General features: G+C 33.6%; 1 protein-coding gene across 1 annotated transcript; it reads left to right on the top strand.

The window, feature by feature from the left end:
* The first annotated feature begins 6,724 nt into the window (after window positions 1-6,724).
* Window positions 6,725-17,143, top strand: LOC125651849 (probable ATP-dependent RNA helicase DDX49). The gene is made up of 12 exons (XM_048880656.2): window positions 6,725-7,547; window positions 9,270-9,393; window positions 9,779-9,864; window positions 11,742-11,863; window positions 12,939-13,117; window positions 13,450-13,590; window positions 14,225-14,377; window positions 14,605-14,702; window positions 15,270-15,344; window positions 15,435-15,523; window positions 15,792-15,863; window positions 16,523-17,143. The coding sequence occupies exons 1-12, from the start codon at window positions 7,400-7,402 to the stop codon at window positions 16,619-16,621; spliced, it is 1,386 nt and encodes a 461-aa protein (XP_048736613.2). The 5' UTR covers window positions 6,725-7,399; the 3' UTR covers window positions 16,622-17,143.
* Window positions 17,144-19,631: the final 2,488 nt, after the last annotated feature.

Here is a 19,631-nt window from a genome sequence, read left to right as displayed (position 1 = left end):
ATACCCCCCAAAAAGTGCTATACCCAGAAAAAAGTACACTATACCCAATACTGCGATAATATACACAGGATATCCTCTTAGATGGGTTGAGAAATGGTTATCTGGAAAAAATGGTACACTGAATTGGTACCGTTACCGTTATACAGCCAATTCATAGAAAAATCCAATACATCCGGCGCCATTTGCCGGCGCCATTGCTTGTGACGTATTATAAGGTATACCACGCCCGATCAAATTAAAGACGATGATGTAGTTTAAATGTTGGTGAGTTTTTCTAAGTTTATAAATTCAAGTATATGTATATTTTTTTATTTTTTAATGTAAGATGATACCCCATCACCTGTCATTTTGTCACGAAAATGAATTCAATGGATTTTTAATTTTTTTTAATATTAAATATCATGAATTTAACACCAGTATTTAATTATTTCAAACACTTAACACTTTTTAATCTCAAAAGCAGGCATGAGTATGTAATTTAAGTTATTAAATAATTTTTTTGCAAGACAAAATTTCTTCCTTACAAATTGTTTACACTATAAGCTATGTATATTGCTTATTTACGGGGGGGGGGATGCACCACAGGTTAAACAAGCAATTAATTATAACAATGAAAATAAATAACAATCATTCGGAGGTACTGATACTGGCAAAGTTAACACTTCTGCACTGCACACATCTATAATTACATTTATACATGAAATACTAATTGTAGACAGGATCTAAATTAACAACCTGATATATTAGATAAGTTAACCCAACTGTTTCAGAAACAGCTGAAAATGATATTGTTGCTTGAATACATATAAAACTGCAATCAAATCAGTATAATTATAGTTTAGTAAGTACAGTATGCAAGTATAAAAAAATATGCACATGCAGGCTCCTTTAACGTAGTATTTGTTTTCTCTTTTTTAATTGTTTTATTAGTACATACCTATTCCATTTAGAAATTCAATGAGAATTTTTAAAAGAAATGGTTGCCATAACTGGAAATTAACATATATTTGTCCATTGATATGTAAACATAGTATACAGTACTAGGTCATAAGTAAGTTCCCAAAGAAAATGTTCACTATATATTTAATACAAAACCATATACTTTTAAACAATTTTTCTGACCGCATTTCTTCATCAATTTTGATGAAATAAAAAGCACTGATCTCAGAAGTATTCACAGTAGCATATAATAATTTAAGAATAAATATATGATAATATATTGTAAAGATATGACGATTTTAAAACGAATCTTAATTTGAGAGTATATACTATTTATACAAGTATGTGTAATTTGGGGGGGGGGGGGTGTAAGAGAAGATTTTGAAAAAAAAAGATAGATTTGCATTAAATATATAGAGAAAATTCTCTTTGTGAACTTACTTATGGCCAACTACTGTAGTAAGGAATACCGTTATGTACAGAAATGAAACGTACGTTACAAGCCAGAGCAGGTATTTTATATTTCATTATCAGTGATATATAAAAGGTACGCATAACAACAGATTTTTTGATGAAGTTCAATAGCATGAATGAGTTGAAAAATGATAAGTTCTATTGTGTGTTTTTCAAATTGGTAAATCGCAGAGCTCAGATAAGGTGCGTATCAGCGTAAATACTCATTAAATTTTACCAAATACGCATTTAAGTTGAAAATCATGCGTATAATTACTCATTAGCGAATGTAAATACGCTTTACACTCCCAAAGTAATGCTTATTAGTCCGCGTATTTGTGATACATGTAGTATGATATAAATATGAATTATCTATTCATATGAAGTGAGGTTAGCACAAGGATTGATCATACATGATATTTAGCGCTATGAAATACATTTGGATGACAATCACAATTTTGAAAAATTGGAAGAGTTAACTCAAAACACTATTATATATTCCTAATTGTTATACTTTCTTTCTTAAAGAGTTATTGTGCGGTCGAAAGCACAGGGGAAAAAAACCTTGTATTATCGATCGTGGACGAATGATATGCAAAATTAGATCATAATCATGTGACTTGAATGTCTGACATATTCAAATTTAATGCATCAATGATAAATATCAAATTTCAAATGACAATGAATAGTTTTAAATTAAAGAACTACAAAGGATTTTCTCCGTAAATAGCTGGAGCGGCCTTTTAGTATAAACTTTAAGTTCAAGTTTAACGGAAGAAGTATCGTTTATCTGGTGACATCTTCTGTGCTGTGCAAAAGAACAACGATAATCAGTAAATTAAAAAAAATACACTTTTGAATTCTTCTGAAAAGCAAAATACTCATTGATTAGAAAATCAGGGGGTAAATACTCTTTGTGATAAAAAATTAACTGGAGCTCTGTAAATGTGTATCTTATAAAGTCATGTCGCCGATCCATAGGTTTCATTTTTTAAAAGAGAATATAGCCTTTGATTTATCCAAATTTTAATATTGTGTTCTCTTAGCGTATGGATAAGAATGAAACGTACAGTATTTCATGTTTTGAAAAAACGAGTTTTTTCAATGCAATAATATGCCTGGTGAAAATAGTATAATACATGAAACATGAAATACTGTACGTTTCATTCATCTTGCGTATTTGTAATCGAATATAAAAAATTATGAAATGTCCTTAACCTTTGTTTAAGCAACAATGCATTGTTCGAAACCTGCGTTACTGACTAGCATACGTTACCAAATCATACGACATTGTGTTAAAAAATTGTCTAACTTTGCACAAAGTATATGACCGCGTGGTTTTGAAGTAATTTATGTTTAAGATTCTAATGAAATCAGAAACAATGCAGAAATTAGTAATTGGATACAAGTTTGACGAGATCACTGATTTTGAAATCTGGTGATGTAAACAAATTTAACATGGATATGCCAATTTTTAGACGATATTGTTCCCATTTCTGAAATTGTAGATGATGATTCTGACTACATATAATTACGACATTATGGGGGGATGCACCTTATATATTGTAACGTACATTTCTTATATCATAAACTACTCAATTGTATTGAAGATCGAACTTTACATTCCGTCAATCATGATACATTATTTCCACTGTCAGAGAATGATAGTGTCAAATATTCCAAACATTAATATATATTGTTTGTAACATACACGTACGTCTGTTAGCAATGCTAGATTGAAGGAACGTGAAATGTTGTATGAAATATCAGTTGTAAATGATGGTTTTCCTATTAGATATGATGTTTCAATGTGGTCCTATCAAATCCTTTACAAATACGATTTATAGCTTGAGAATTGTGAATAAAGACGATAGAGCATTTATATAAAAAATTATCCACCATTTTTTCTGCTTGTCAAGATGTTTTGAGAAGCCAATAAACTTTCAATTTGTGATTCCGACCCCCTTTCCTTTGAAAAACGATGATACCCCCTGGTCAACGGATATTTATTGTTAAGGCAATACTAGTTATACTTGATGATTATGATAGCCCCATATAGACAATTTCATCTCTATTCATATTTGCAGAAAATGTCATTCAACAGAGCGGAAAGTCGACACATACACACACACACATATATACCAAAATTAAGTATGGAAAATGAGTTTTGCAAACGTGAAATGTACGTTATGTGTGCGTTATCTGTTTTGGAACCCCATGAGTGCAGACACTTAAGGTTTCTAGAATGTGTATGATTTCCTTTATGTCTGAGTTTATAATGTTTGACAACAATATCTTAACACGGTTTCCATTGATGTTTTCAATATTCTGGCAGCATAATTTCGTATCAGACATTATACGTATTGATAGAGACACTAATGCAATATCACCTTTCAAAAATGAATACATGATCTCAGCGAAGCGTACATTGTGTTAATTTACTTGGTATTGAGGGTGCTTATGTTTGACATTGTGTAAAAAATGAAACGCATTATAATTACATGCATATAATTATATTTGTCTTGTCTTTTCTGCAAACATTTAGCAATATGAATAAGTATAGAAGGACAGTTTTGGAATTCTTTAATTGTTTTTTTTCAGAATAAAGATTTGTGTACATTAACTGAGAATTTATCTATCTATCTATCTATCTATCTATCTATCTATCTATCTATCTATATATATATATATATATATATGCATAAAAAGAATTCTGAGTTTTAGCTAAACACTATGTATTATATATATATATAATTCTGCTTTATCCAACGATGAGAATTTCATGTCATTTCATGAAGGCCATAATGCTGATCCCTTTATTTGTGTATGGATCAGTCATTAAAACCTTTTTTTCTTTAAGCATGAGATGGTTGAACTGTAAGATGCGAATTGTAAGTGACTGCTCAAAGAAAAAATATATGCATCAAAGTATAAAATTCCGCTAAAAATCTGTATAATGTTATTTAGATTACGGACAGAAAGTCACAAAATCCGTAGGACAAAAAGTCACAGGACAAAAAGTCACAATGATGATTTTTTATTAGATAGGACAGATAGGATAAAAAGTCACAATGGTGACTTTTGATTAGATAGGACAGATAGGATAAAAAGTCACAATGATGACTTTTGATTAGATAGGATAAAAAGTCACGGGACAAAACCTCACTGGACTAAAAGTCACAAAAATGCTCACTAAAGCTGTTGTTCAGACACCAGACAACAAGAAACAAGCCAGCTTTGTGATATCACAGTTGTTTTCAATGAATTATATAGTTAAATTTAATGCTGAGAAGTGATTGATTTCATTTATCATATTTTTAATCCCAATAAAGGTAATTAATTATTGAAAGTAAATGATACAACTTGACTCTTTGAGGACACCCTATTGTGTATACACAGCTACCAACACATGACCCCCATATCCTGTTACTGTAGCCTGTTTAACACCCCTTTGTGTATACACAACTACTGACAGAAGACCCTGTTTATTGAAACCTTATATAAACCTCCAATGACACCTCAGGCATTTGGTATTTTGCTATTTGTATACATGAAATATGTATGATTTGATGAGAAATATAAATTTCTTTGTGCTATATGGAATATAGTCAAATGTATATTAATGAGGGGGAAAAAAGAAATAATGATACATAAATAAGTCAGTGATTTCAATGCATTGCTCTATAATAATATGGTTTTTTAATAAGCAAACAATTTACCACTTTGTAACCACCATCATATTTATACAAATCAGGACATTAGCCATAAGAAAAATATGAATTTTTGAATCATTCATAGTTTCCATATGTTTCCAGCTCTAGCCACGTGAAGGCCTCCTTTCTGTAGAGCCATAATTTCTGTTTTTGAAATGAAAAATTTATAGCCAAAGGACCAAAACCATGAAGAGTAGAACATACAAAAAAATTATATCAAAAATAAATAAATTTTGTGATACTAACATTAACCAATTTCAGTTGTTGATAATTTGTTTTTCTACTGTGTGAAATAAAATTAGTGAAGCGTAATAACCAAAACCATAAAGAATGTAGTGGACAACAATGTAAATTACACAAAAAATCTATGGTATTTCATTAACATAATACAATTTTTCTGTTTGTAAAAAAGAAAGTATAAAAGTCAAAGGACCAAAGCCATAAAAATGCACTAGATAAAAAAATGTAAATACTATATTTGTACAATAACATTATCATAGAATTACAAACATTTAATGAAACAACTGAATTTCTTCCTAACCTACACAAGATCAAGCTGTATTCACTGCACACACCCGTCTGTCGGGGGAGGAATAAGCCTGAAAGTAACCCTACTCTAAGTTCTAACCTACATAATATCAAGCTGTATTCACTGGACACACCCGTCTGGCGGGGGAGGAATAAGCCTGAAAGTAACCCTACTCTAAGTTCTAACCTACATATTCATATAATTATAATGTAGTAAATTTTGAGAACTTAGAGCAGGGTTACTTTCAGGTTTATTCCTACCCCGCCAGACGGGTGTGTCCACTGAATACAGCTTGATCTTGTGTAGGTTAGAACTTTGAGTAGGGTTACTTTCAGGCTTATTACTCACCCATTCCATTTGCATTTTGTTAATTTCAATGTTCATATGTTCTGGCCTTTAGCTGCATAACTTTTTTTATGTTAATATAATGTTACAAATGTGTTTTTTTTTTCAATTATGAATCTCATATGGTCTTTTAAAATTCTCTAAATATTTAATTTTTTGTTTTGTTGTAATGGTTTTTGTTGGCATCCTCTTTTTCCCAAACAAGGATATCGTAATGAAATATATAATCTTAATGATTTTTATATGAAACGGATTGTTTTATTTAAAAAAAAATTATAATTATGTAATATTGAAATATTTTTTATAGTATTAAGTGTTTATATTCCTATCTCTTTTCATCTATTGATCTGTTCTTTTTATGGTCAAGGTCCTAAAATATTTCATTGCTTCATTTAAAAAACAAACTAAAGATGTTTCGTGTGTTTTTAATTTTTGTCTCTCGTATTTATAGTTTTGGTCCTTTGGTTTTGATATTTTTATCTAACATGAGCAGAAAATGACATGACAATGAAATTCTTGTTTGTAAATGTAAAACTAAAGATGTTTTAAATTTTTGTCTCTTATGTTTTTGATAGTTTGGTTTCCTTTGGTTTCAATATTTTTTATTTAACATAAGCAAAAAATAAATTATAAATGTAAATTTACAGATGTTTTATGTGTTTTAAGTTTTTGTATGTTGTGTTCTTCATGATTTTGGTCCTTTTTTCTTTAAATTTTTCATTTAAAAAAAAAGAAATTATGGCTCTACAGAAAGGAGGCCTCCACGTGGCTAGGGCTGGGAACATATGGAAACTATGAATGTTTAAATAAATTTCAAATTCATGTTTTCCTTATGGCTAACTTCCTTATTTATATTAGTGTGTATGTGTGTGTATTTGTGTGCATTTGTCTTGCAAGAAAATTATTTAATCACTTAAATTACATACTCATGCCTGCCTTTGAGATTAAAAAGTGTTTGAAATAATTAAATACTGGTGTTAAATTCATGATATTTAATTTAAAAAAAAATCAAAAATCCATTGAATTCATTTTGGTGACAAAATGACAGGTGATGGGGCATCAACTTATATTAAAAAATAAAAAAAATATACATATATTTGAATTTATAAACTTAGAAAAACCCACCATCATTTAAACTACATCATCGTCTTTAATTTGATCGGGCGTGGTATACCTTATAATACGTCACAAGCAATGGCGCCGGCAAATGGCGCCGGATGTATTGGATTTTTCTATGAATTGGCTGTATAACGGTAACGGTACCAATTCAGTGTACCATTTTTTCCAGATGACCATTTCTCAACCCATCTAAGAGGATATCCTGTGTATATTATCGCAGTATTGGGTATAGTGTACTTTTTTCTGGGTATAGCACTTTTTGGGGGGTATTGCACAGATTCCAGTAACCCCAATTTGCAGCATGGCGAGCTCAAGTAAACAAAATAAAAAATCTGGAGAACATTTTGAAAAGTTAGGACTTAATGAATGGTTATGGACGCAGTGTCATACGATGGGATTGCAACAACCTACTCCCATTCAAGTAAATTGTATTCCACCAATTTTAGAAGGTAAGTTTTACGAAATCGTTAAAGGTTTTGGCATTCGTTGGCCAATTGATAATGTCTTTTTCCTTGTCAGGGGCTGTAAGTAAAATGAAAATATGTACATATGCTATATCTTATGTATAGCGCTCTGTATCATGTGCTGCGTGCACAGGGACTTGTGTAGAAAAATCCACAAGTCTCTGAATTTCTATCAATATGCCGTTGGGAACACTTCCCCTATAGCGAGATATTCTCGCTAAAACGCGATTATCCCTCTCAAGCGAGAATAAATATATCCCGTACAACCGAGAAAAACACCCGTGGAGTACATCTCTTCGTGATTCACGTCAAAAGAAAAAAAAAATGCTAAAATGTCTGATACTTCTGCAAATATATTAATCAGAACAAAAACACTCACGATGTGTAATTATTGGATTTCAGAATGCTTCCCACTTACTCAGCAACTTTGATATGCAATTTCATGACTATGTTGTCAATTTCTTAGAAACAATTCGCATCATGTTGAGTGCGTGTCGCACTTATTCAGCGTTGCATGGGATTTGCCATTATTTTCAATAAAGACACCAAAACACCTGTTTATGGTAATGTTTATTTCTCGCTAAAGAGAGATAATCGCATTTTAGCGAGAATATCTCACTATAGGTGAAGTGTTCCCAACCTGTTAGATGTGTAGTAAGACTAAGAGTGATATGTATATCCTATATATGAATACACGTGTATCTATAATAAAGGCATGTATTTATATATAGAGGGGATATACATATCACCCTTACTACATATCTTGTGGTGTATTGATAGAAATTCAGAGGCCTGAGAAAAATCAAAATGCCCCCTATGAAAAGTAAATACAGGAATTAGATGCCATTTTGCATACCAGCTCACTTCAACTGCTATTATCTCACTTCAACTGCTATTATCTCATTTAAAAAGTTTAATTTGAACACTCACACCAGCTCACTTCAACTGCTATTGTCTCACTTCAAAAGTTTAATTTGAACACTCACACCAGTTAATAAATGATTTTCCTACTAGGTCTCACTTTCAGTTTTGATTCTTTATCGCTTGCATTTATTAGAATGATTAATTTCTAACATGAGTTTCCCAAATGAACAACTAAGTTACTTCTGTACAAAGTGAAAGTATAACAAAGTGATTCTCACGATTTTACATATCATTAGTAGTAGCTTGTTTTATAAACCAACAATGTGACGTTTTCATAACTATGTTTTGCCATTTTTCTTATCAAGATGCGCTTCCACTATCGCACTTCATATTTTGGTGCTTCTCTTATATTAAAAATAGAGAATTATCGGATTTTGTCTTTGCCCTATGAAAAACCCAGAGAGCACACAAGCGACATTTAGTAATTTTTTATTGTTTATAGCAGCATCAGCCACAATTTTTACTTGAGTAAATTAATTTGATGTATGGTTGTCCTGATGATGACCGCCCCGTGGCCGAAACCAGACAAACAAATAAATTTAACACTGCATTCTTATAACATGTTTGTGATCTGTTTTATTTCTTCAAGTGTATACTTTATTGAATACCCCATATGGTTTTCACTCGTGAGAATCTTCCGTAATTTAAACCTCAAGGTGTTGGTCTCCAGTTTTTTTTACTTTGTTTTTAATTTGATACTTAATAAAATCTTTCTGTTTTAATAGTTTCAGTTTTTCAATACTTCTGAAATATCAAAATGTATATATTGTTTGTCCGTTTTAGGGAAAGACTGCATTGGTTGTGCAAAAACAGGAAGTGGTAAAACAGCAGCATTTGCTTTGCCGATTCTACAGAAACTCTCAGAGGACCCTTTTGGCATTTTTGCATTGGTTTTAACCCCGACAAGGTATGTACTTTTGTATATATTCATGTCAGCTTCCTAATTACTACAACAGACAGAATGTAAGAAAGATATTCAAAAGAAAGGATACTTTCTCCCCTGTAATACTCGTCTTGACACATTGATGAACAAATTCGGAAATTTAATTTTACTCAGTTTTAAATTATTTATCCTCTTTGGATGAGGACAAAATGGAAGGAAATAAAACAGAAGCAGAAATTTCCTTTTGTACAGTGTAACTTAAAAGTTATCATACAGACACAAAGAAGTTCAGGTATAGCTAAGAATTTTGGACTGCTCCTGTAGTGATGCATGTGTATGATAAATCATTGAATTGAAGCACTGCTGATGAGCAGTAAAATGTATTGATATTATGTATGATTTTTTTAAGAGAGTTGGCCTTCCAGATAGCAGAGCAGTTTAATGTCCTTGGTAAACCTATCAATATCAGGGTCACAGTCATCACCGGAGGAATGGGTAAGAGCTTTTGGTCAGCACTGTATGTTTGATTGTATCAGGGTCACAGTCAGCACCGGAGGGATGGGTATGAGCTTTTGGCCAGCACTGTATGTTAGATTGATTGTATCAGGGTCACAGCCATCACCGGAGGGATGGGTAAGAGCTTTTGGCCAGCACTGTATTTTAGAATTTTAGATTGCTTGTATCAGGGTCACAGTCATCACCGGGGGGGGGGAAGAGCTTTTGGCCAGCACTGCATTTTAGATTGATTGTATAAAGGTCACAGTCATCACCGGAGGGATGGGTAAGAGCTTTTGACCAGCACTGTATTTTAGATTGATTGTATCAGAGTCACAGTACACCAGAGGGATGGGTAAGAGCTTTTGGTCAGCACTGTACGTTAGATTGATTGATTGTATATTGTGTAACGTCCCTCTCAAGAAATTTTCACTCATATGGAGACATCCCACTATGTTAGAAGGAAATGTAGACCTCATGCTCAAGTCAATTACGAAAGGCTATAGTAGCTTTTTCAATAATTTCAATTCACGATATTGATGTACGTGTACATGATTTACAGTAAAACATGCTTATAATGAAGTGCTGGGGACATGTGGATTTACTTTGTTACTATTAAACATACTTTGTTATATTGTATATAACGAATTATCGGCAGTCCAGTTAAAAAAGTTCACTATATCTGAAAATGTTTTTATTACCTGATAACTCTCAATATTCATGGTATTTTTAAAGACATACATTGTGGGTATTGCTTTTTAAAAGAAACCTTGAATATGATGACTGCTTCAGTGCTGAGTTTTGTTGAAATGCAGTCCATGTTTGGTGAACACCCATCTTCGCTAGCCAAGGGTGACGCTCTAAGGTGATTTTCTTTGAAAGAGAAACACTGTGGAGAGTCACCCTTGGCTACCGAAGAGAGTGAACACCTTACATTTAGATTTTAGATCATTGTCTGATTTTTCAATACATGTTAGACTGCAATTTCTGCAAGCAGTCTTGTGCTTGGAGTGCACAAACTTCAATTGAACCAATTTCAATTAAGGTGGCTCACTACACCCTGAAATAGTTTCTCAAATCAGTACGAATTGATTTAATCATGAAAGATATGATGATATATAATATGTATACATGCCAAAAAAGGCAGAAAATATGCAAATTTGGATAAAAATGTGATTTTCAAAAAAATTAAAGGTTAAGACTCAGGCGGATTTGAACTCGAGATCTGTGGTTCACCAGCCCAATGCTTTAACCACTGAGCTACAATGATAGACAAACAAATCAATCGATACAAATAATTTCACAAAACATTTAAATCACCATCTTGTGACATAGTGTCATAAAGAGTATAAGCTTGAGTGTAGTGAGCTACCTTAATTGAAATTAGCAATAATCATTTTGTGGGCAACAGTAGTGATCATCTGTAGTACATGTGTGTACTGTTGGGTGGAAATACGTGAACTTCAGCATGTTCAGTTTGCCATAGATAAAATAAAATCCCAGTTATTTAACCACGTGGGGATTGAAACTTCACGTTATTCCACCTCAATGTACTATTATATACTAGTAGTATTTTAGAAAAATGTAGAATTTCGAATAGGGAATAATTGCTTCACTTTAAGCAACCATTTGTTAGAAAACATGATCTCTGTGAGTGTGTTTTTACCGTAAATTGTTTGAAATAATGATTGATTTGAAAGGAAAAAGCCTGTTTATAGAAGACTAAGTCCTTCAGGGCTTAGTAGTGATAGTTATAGTTTAAATTTGGTGTCAAGTGAATGTTTGAAATGAAGCATTCGAATGAGAAATTATCGACAGCGAACTTTAAGTGTGGACTTTTATGAACCATATCTTGTTACAAATTGTTGTCATTGCAGACATGATGCAGCAGGGTATAGACCTTCAGGTTAAACCCCACATCGTGATTTCCACCCCAGGCAGATTGGCTGACCACTTACAAAGCTGTGATACATTCAGTCTGCGCAAAATTAAGTTCCTTGTAAGTAAAAAATACAAAATTGATGTTTGTATTACGTATGAAATAAAAAAAATTTATATAACTATTAATCACTATTTTTTTCAGATTCCTCATGAATCACAGATTCTCATAAGACATGTAGCAATCCAAAATCTAAGTTTTTTTTTGTAATACCCATCAGAAAATTAAGATTCATTAGCACTTGCAAAATCTACCCTTCACATGGTAAAAATCATGAATCCAAGTTTCTCTTGATAACAATCACAAATTTCAAGTTTCTCATGATAACAATCACAAATTCCAAGTTTCTCATGATAACAATCACAAATTCCAAGTTTCTCATGATAACAATCACAAATTTCAAGTTTCTCATGATAACAATCACAAATTTCAAGTTTCTCATACTATGATAACAATCACAAATTTTAGATTTCTCTTTTAAAATAACAGCAATAAAATCCAAGATGTTGATAACTACCTAAATCTAATAATAGCTATGCATCAAAGCTTTGAGAACCCTTTAGTATAAATCTCTGTGTCTGTTTTTCTCAGCATCTGAAACAACATAGAGCTTTAACTGTTTTAACATGTATACTCTTACCTGGGGAATTATTGTAACTGACTGCACTTCATGAAAATAATAATATACATGTCAAAGATACAGCGCAGAAAATTACAACAAAGGGAAATTAGATTGTTTTCATTGCCAAATGGTGGACAAGGGAGGTAACTTGGGGTGAAGTGTGGATAGGTCTATAACTAGTACATGCAATTGTAAAAATGTGACCAATGTATCTAGGTTGCACAACAGCTAGTTTTATACAGGTATAAGATGAAGCAGATCGCTTGATTGTTTATACAGGTATTAGATGAAGCAGATTGCTTGATTGTTTATACAGGTATTAGATGAAGCAGATCACTTGATTGTTTATACAGGTATTAGATGAAGCAGATCACTTGATTGTTTATACAGGTATTAGATGAAGCAGATCGCTTGATTGTTTATACAGGTATTAGATGAAGCAGATCGCTTGATTGTTTTTACAGGTATTAGATGAAGCAGATCGCTTGATTGAGGATAATTTTGTTTATACAGGTATTAGATGAAGCAGATCGCTTGATTGAGGATGATTTTGGAGAGCAGCTAGAGACAATATTTAAAGTTCTCCCTAAAAAGAGACAGACACTTCTGTTCAGTGCTACAATGACTAAGCACCTGAAGGATTTACAAGATGTGACTATGAATAAACCTTTCTTCTGGCAACAGCAATCACAGTAAGACTCGTTTTCTGCATTCTCATGAATAATTTTCAAAGGATTTTGGGTAACTGCTTGTACTTCATTAAGGAACAGATATATACTAAATTATTTTCAGTGGAAGGAAAATTGATGTACAGTCAACTCTCGATAAACTGCCACCTTTTGTTCTTGCATAATAGGAAAAATGTTCTTTAAAAAATGCGGCATTATAACAAAAATGGCTATGAATTGAGTGGCAATAATTTGAATGTTAATTGTACACTGTACATGTTTTTAAAACTATTGAAACAGAAGATTTGTAGTTTTCTTTTGTTCCCTCGCTATTCACTGCATTGTGTTTCTGTCAGGGTAGCCACTGTTGAAGGGTTGAAGCAGTACTACATCTTAATGCCAGCAGACATAAAGGACGCCTACCTCGTCCACGTTCTGGACAAGTACATAGAGGCCAACAAAAAGAGCTCTATCATGATCTTCACCAATACATGCAAGTAAGACCCTACAGAATGTGATAACTGCTGAGATTATGAGACAATCATGACATGGAATTATGTACAAAAATTGTGAATTATGAGGCATACATACATACACACATATATACATGTGTGTTAGTGTGTATACATGTATGTTTGCGTGCATGATACATTATACTAGTATGTGGTACCCACTTCTGTCACAACCTAAGATTGAACCAAATCTTGCAGCGTGCAACACTTACTCTACAAGATAAATGCTTATCTGTTGTTTTACTTTCTATTTCAATGAGCAGGAAAGTGGGGAGGGGGGGGGGGGGGGGGGGGGGGATGTGGATAGAAATTCAGTCTTACTTTGTGTTTTCACTTTCCCTGTCAAAGTTAATATTCTCCTGAGCCGTTAGAATATTAACTTTGACAGGGAATGTGAGTCCATATACCTTGCCGAGAATCAGTATAACAAATATGTTTTGCTGCAGAGCAATCAAATAATGTTTATTTTATGAAGTGGTTAAGTATACAGAGCCATCGGAGCCATTTTGTATTCTATCTATTCTTGACAGGGTACATGGCCTTATATTCCTGGCTTGTTGCCTAGATTTTTCTCTGCGGTAGGACATAATGATATGCCTTCTCCTGTCATCCATTGTAGGTACACCCAGATACTAGGCATGATCTGCACACAGGTAGGCCTGCCCTGCGAGGTTCTACACTCCATGATAAGACAGAAGGAAAGGTTAGCAGCCCTGGCGAAATTCAAATCCAACCAGATCAACATCCTCATTGCCACGGATGTAGCCAGCAGGTATTGAGCACAGAAGCTGTTATTTCATAGGGTGTATGATACAGGTCTTCTATCAGATTGTAATTTATTGTGCTACTCCTCCATCATGTTAAATTTGCAAATCATGAAAGAGATGCACATAGTTTAGGTTCTTGTGAAGACTAAGCACCGATATCTTGGGAGTAGTGTCCCCTGTTAATGTGATTATGTTCAACATGTAATAATCAGATATCTATCATTTTAAATAGAGGCTTAGATATCCCCACAGTGGACCTGATCATCAATCACAATGTACCCAACAAACCCAAGGACTATGTACATCGAGTGGGGCGGACAGCGAGAGCAGGTAATCCACAAGAAGCAGTCAAACAGAGAGAAATAAGCTACTCTTCTAGTGTTTACATTATATTCACTGTAATCTCATTTTTGCTATTTTCGCTGTAATTTTGTTTTCGCTATTTTCACTGTAATTTCATTTTTGCTATTTTTACCATAATTTCATTTTCACTATTTTCACTGTAATTTCATTTTTGCTATTTTTACTGAAATTTTGTTGTTGCTATTTTCACTATAATTTCATTTTTGCTATTTTCACTGTAATTTTGTTTTCACTATTTTTACCTTCATTTTGTTTTCACTATTTTCACTGTGGGCCAAATCCCTTAAAACTGTAGAATCTATAACCTAGTCATTACATTTAATATACACTTTACAATGGACATAGAAATGGTGAATGTGAAAGTGTGAAAAACTGATTTATTCACGAAAACCTGAAAATGATTAGGATAGAGATATGTGGGGTATTGTGTTGGGTTGGAGTCTGATTACTGTACGTTCATTTCACTTCAGCAAAAATTACAGGTATTAGATTTTAACATTATTTAGATACCGATATATTCACATATAATTTCAGGTCGCCATGGAACTGCCATTACCCTGGTGACACAGTTTGATGTTCGACTTGTGCATGCCATTGAGGAGTTTGTCAGTATGTGTGTTTATACCCACTGTCACATTTTGTTATATTTTTTATTTTGATATTGAAGGCAATAATATATAATGGCGTAATTTTGTGCAGATTCAAAAATGGATGAGTATGAGACTAAGGAAAAAGAAGTTATGAAAATTTTGGTTGAAGTTGCCACTGCAAAACGAGAGGCAGAAATTGTAAGTAAAAGTAGAAATCTGGTGTTGTGGGTCTTTGAGTATCTCGGTAAAGGACTAGGCAACTATTATCTTCTCTTTGTTATGTAATGTTTTAAGTGCACTGATTGGATGATTCTCACGATCGCCCGAGATGCATTCTAAGAGCAATATCAAGTTCCTACTGGCTGCACTGATGGTAGTTGTCTCCCCTGCATTTGTGAATGATTATACTATGTGCACTGTGTAAATAGATGAACTTGTAAATTTGGTCTCTCGCTTGTTACCACAGAGATTGGATGAAAGAGACTTCGGAGTTCAGAAAGAGATAAACAAGAGAAAAAGACTGTTGCTGGAAGGAAAGGTATGTGTATTGTATCTACACGGTTCATTTCATGTGATGATGAATTTTGTGTAGAGCTTTCATTTGTGTCTATGTACTCGGTATTATTGTGAAATTTGCTATAGAATATGTTTCTGTTGAAAATTTATTTTTAAAAAAAAACAACCTTGAAATTACTTGACACATGAATAATGAACCCATAGGCTTAAGTGTGTGATGTCACCAACATGATGATTGTGAGGTTCGCACCGTTGGGATAATATCTGTGTTTGAATTTTTGTAATTTTGATCATCAAAATGAGGTGATGTTGTATGAAGCAACATATTGCTGCCAACCTAATATACATGTATATCATGATAATTATACTTATAATAATTATTAATCATAACATAATATTATACACAGTGCAAACAAGCCAGCATTGTACTTTGTAAATATGCTTATGATTATACAATAATACGTGATAATAAAGACTCATGTCAAATAGTATCGACCTTTAGAGAGATAATATCGACTTTGCAAGCTTGATCAATACGAACTCTGTGTCACTGGCAGATATTACTTGACATGGGTATTTATTATATACTTAACCTGCACTGAGGTCCGTGATTTTATGCTTGATACAAGTATTTAGTAATTAGTGGCACCATTGAAAGAAATATTTGTGTACGATTTATAGGATCCTGATGAGGAGGCCAGAAAGAAACAGAAATATATCAAAGAGAAAAATCTGGAAAGGAGAAAGAAACGGGAAGAGAAAATCAAACCAAAAACTTAATTTCCGTGAAGTGCGTCCTGGAAAAGAAAATCAGTGCAATATCAGAAGTTGTGAATGCATGTATCGAAGGACAGAAGTTGTGAATGCATGTATCGAAGGACAGAAGTTGTTAAAGCATGTATCGAAGGACAGAAGTTGTGAATGCATGTATCGAAGGACAGAAGTTGTGAATGCATGTATCTAAGGACAGATGCGTAATTTAAGATGAATCTGAAGACTTTTGAGATGTGTACTTTAAGATGAATCGGAAGACTTTTGCCACAAATGTGTATTAAATTTGTTTGAAATTCACTTTAGGTAGAGATTTTAAAACATCTGTTTGTTTGAATATGCATTGTTGTTATGGTTTATGTGTTTGTATGTATTGAAATATTGTATGAAGATTGCAAGGGATGTGACTTCATATGTAGACATTTTCCTACCATCACATGCAAGGAAAATGAACTCGGTATCACATCAAACTGTTGATTTGTGAGAGATATTCATAACTTATAAAACTATGAATAAACAATACAAATATTACTGTGTTCATCAACACATTACAAACAGGATATTTTGTCTCTTGTCTGAGACATAAAGGCTTAAATGAGTTTTCCTTAATAAAGGTGTATGAACTTGTCTCAATAAGATGATTTGGTTTGGTCCATTGTGTCCCATACAGCTACCATTGATGACAGAAATTTCACCAGTGTTCAGTTTTATGCTGATGACAGAAATTTCACCAGTGTTCAGTTTTATGCTGATGACAGAAATTTCACCAGTGTTCAGTTTTATGCTACTCTGATGAGAGAGTAGACACGTGGTTTAGTCTGTCTATGTTTTAAGTGTACAAGTTAGAAAATTGAAAGGTGAAGGCTGTGTAATTGATAACGTTATTTTGCACTTTGCCATGATCATGAGCTAGTGTTTCATAAACACATCTTGTTTCACTGGTCACTGTTCTGTTGCTAGTCATTATGTTGAGAATTTTTCACTCATGTAGAGATGTCACCAATCCTTAGGAGTCTAAGTGTCACTTTTGACCTTTGCCTGGCACTTACAAGTTCTGTATATGGCAGTTGAGTTTCTTGTTATGCCAACCATGACGTGGGACCACGGTTTTTAATGATATGGGAGACCTCTGTTTTTAATGACATGGGAGACCTGTTTTTAATGATATGAGGGACCTCTGTTTTTAATGACATGTGGAACCTGTTTCTAATGATATGGGGGACCTCTGTTTTTAATGACATGGGGGATCTCTGTTTTTAATGACATGGGAGACCTCTGTTTTTAATGATATGGGGGACCTCTGTTTTTAATGATATGGGGGACCCCTGTTTTTAATGACATGTGGGACTTCTGTTTTTAATGACATGGGGGATCTCTGTTTTTAATGACATGGGAAACCTCTGTTTTAATGATATGTGGGACTTCTGTTTCTAATGACATGGGGGACCTCTGTTTTTAATAACATGTGGGACCTCTGTTTTTAATGATATGTGGGACCTGTTTGTTATGACGTGGGATCTCTGTTTTTAATGACATGGGGGACCTCAATCGTAACTACTCGGCTATTTCTGTAACCGCAAATGAACCTCGTATGTGGTTCGACGCCATTAGAGTCTATTGCCATGTGCACATAAATGTAACTGTGACGTCACAGTCATACGTTACAATATGGAACACGAGCTTTCAAATGTATCTAGTAAGATATCATGCATATCTAAGGTATTCTACCACTATCATTTTCCACTTTTTATGTATTATAGTGAATAAGACGTTAATGATACCAAAACTGAATCTGTAGTGAAAATCTATAATTAACACATTATACAGGGATTTGGTTCTGACCTTCTAACCTCATTGACAGGTGTGCTTCTGGCGAAGAAATGCATTGATTTGATGCAATTCTTGCACCGATTCACGTCCTAGTCTTCTTACCGGTTACGAAAAAGGACGAGCGTTTGATTTGTCAGATTGAGGGGACCTCTGTTTTTAATGACTTGGGAGACCTGTTTTTAATATGGGAGACCTCTGTTTTTAATGACATGGGGGACTTCTGTTTCTAATGACATGGGATACCTGTTTTTAATGACATGGGGGACCTCTGTTTCTAATGACATGGGATACCTCTGTTTTCAAGGTCATTTCTAAAAGACCCATGTTCTTCTCTTCTAATGGGGTGTACTTAGTGAGGAAACAGTCAATACCTATGTAAAGCGGCTTATGTTTCATTTGACACTGGGTTGAGAATTTAATCTGGGCCTTCTGGTTATGAATGAGCTATCTCGAGAATCTAACCCAGGCCTGGTTATGAGGTGATCCATCTCGAGAATCTGTTACCCAGGCTTCCTGGTTATGAATCAAGCTATCTCGAGTAACTAACCCGGGCCTCCTGGTTATGAATCAAGCCATCTTGATAATCTAACCCAGGCTTCCTGGATGTGAACCAAGCCATCTCGAGAATCTGTTACCCAGGCTTCCTGGTTGTGAACCAAGCCATCTCGAGAATCTAACCCAGGCCTCCTGGTTATGAACTGAGCCATCTTGAGAATCTAACCCAGGCTGCCTGGATGTGAACCGAGCTATCTCCAGTATCTAACCCAGGCCTCCTGGTTTTGAAGCAGTCCCCCTAATTACTGCTAATTATTGTGCTATTTCAGGGCTGGGGAAAGTACAGAGACCTTAATGTTTCCAACAGTTTATTTGGTATTAATTTTTGGTTTATACCCATATATATATATATATATATATATATATATATATATTTGATTAAAAGTGTTGATTATTGTTATCAACAGTATTCTAGCAAAAATATCCTTAATGAATTACCAATGAAGTGTACATCTTTAATTTTGAAGTCATGTTGCTACCTATATCAAAATTAAATATGCAAAATATCTAAAAGTAATATTAATTAGGTAGAAAATAAATTGGAAATTACATCAAACAAAATGGGAAAATTCCAGCGACGTTTCGCACCTCAAATGGGCGTGAACCGTCTGGGGTTGAACAATCTTGGGGCGAA

Source organism: Ostrea edulis, chromosome 5, assembly GCF_947568905.1.
Source record: "Ostrea edulis chromosome 5, xbOstEdul1.1, whole genome shotgun sequence".
Classification (NCBI taxonomy): Eukaryota; Metazoa; Mollusca; class Bivalvia; order Ostreida; family Ostreidae; genus Ostrea; species Ostrea edulis.
The sequence above is the reverse complement of the archived record's forward strand: the minus strand, read 5'-3'. Positions and strand labels throughout refer to the sequence as shown.

What these genes read in the sequence shown, in the direction of transcription:
- LOC125651849 (XM_048880656.2), top strand. Translation starts at nt 7,400, where the DNA reads ATGGCGAGCTCAAGTAAACAAAATAAAAAATCTGGAGAACATTTTGAA. An exon ending in ATCTTCACCAATACATGCAA is followed by an intron (nt 13,591 to 14,224) that starts GTAAGACCCTAC and finishes CATCCATTGTAG; the next exon opens with GTACACCCAGATACTAGGCA. An exon ending in TGCCATTGAGGAGTTTGTCA is followed by an intron (nt 15,345 to 15,434) that starts GTATGTGTGTTT and finishes AATTTTGTGCAG; the next exon opens with ATTCAAAAATGGATGAGTAT.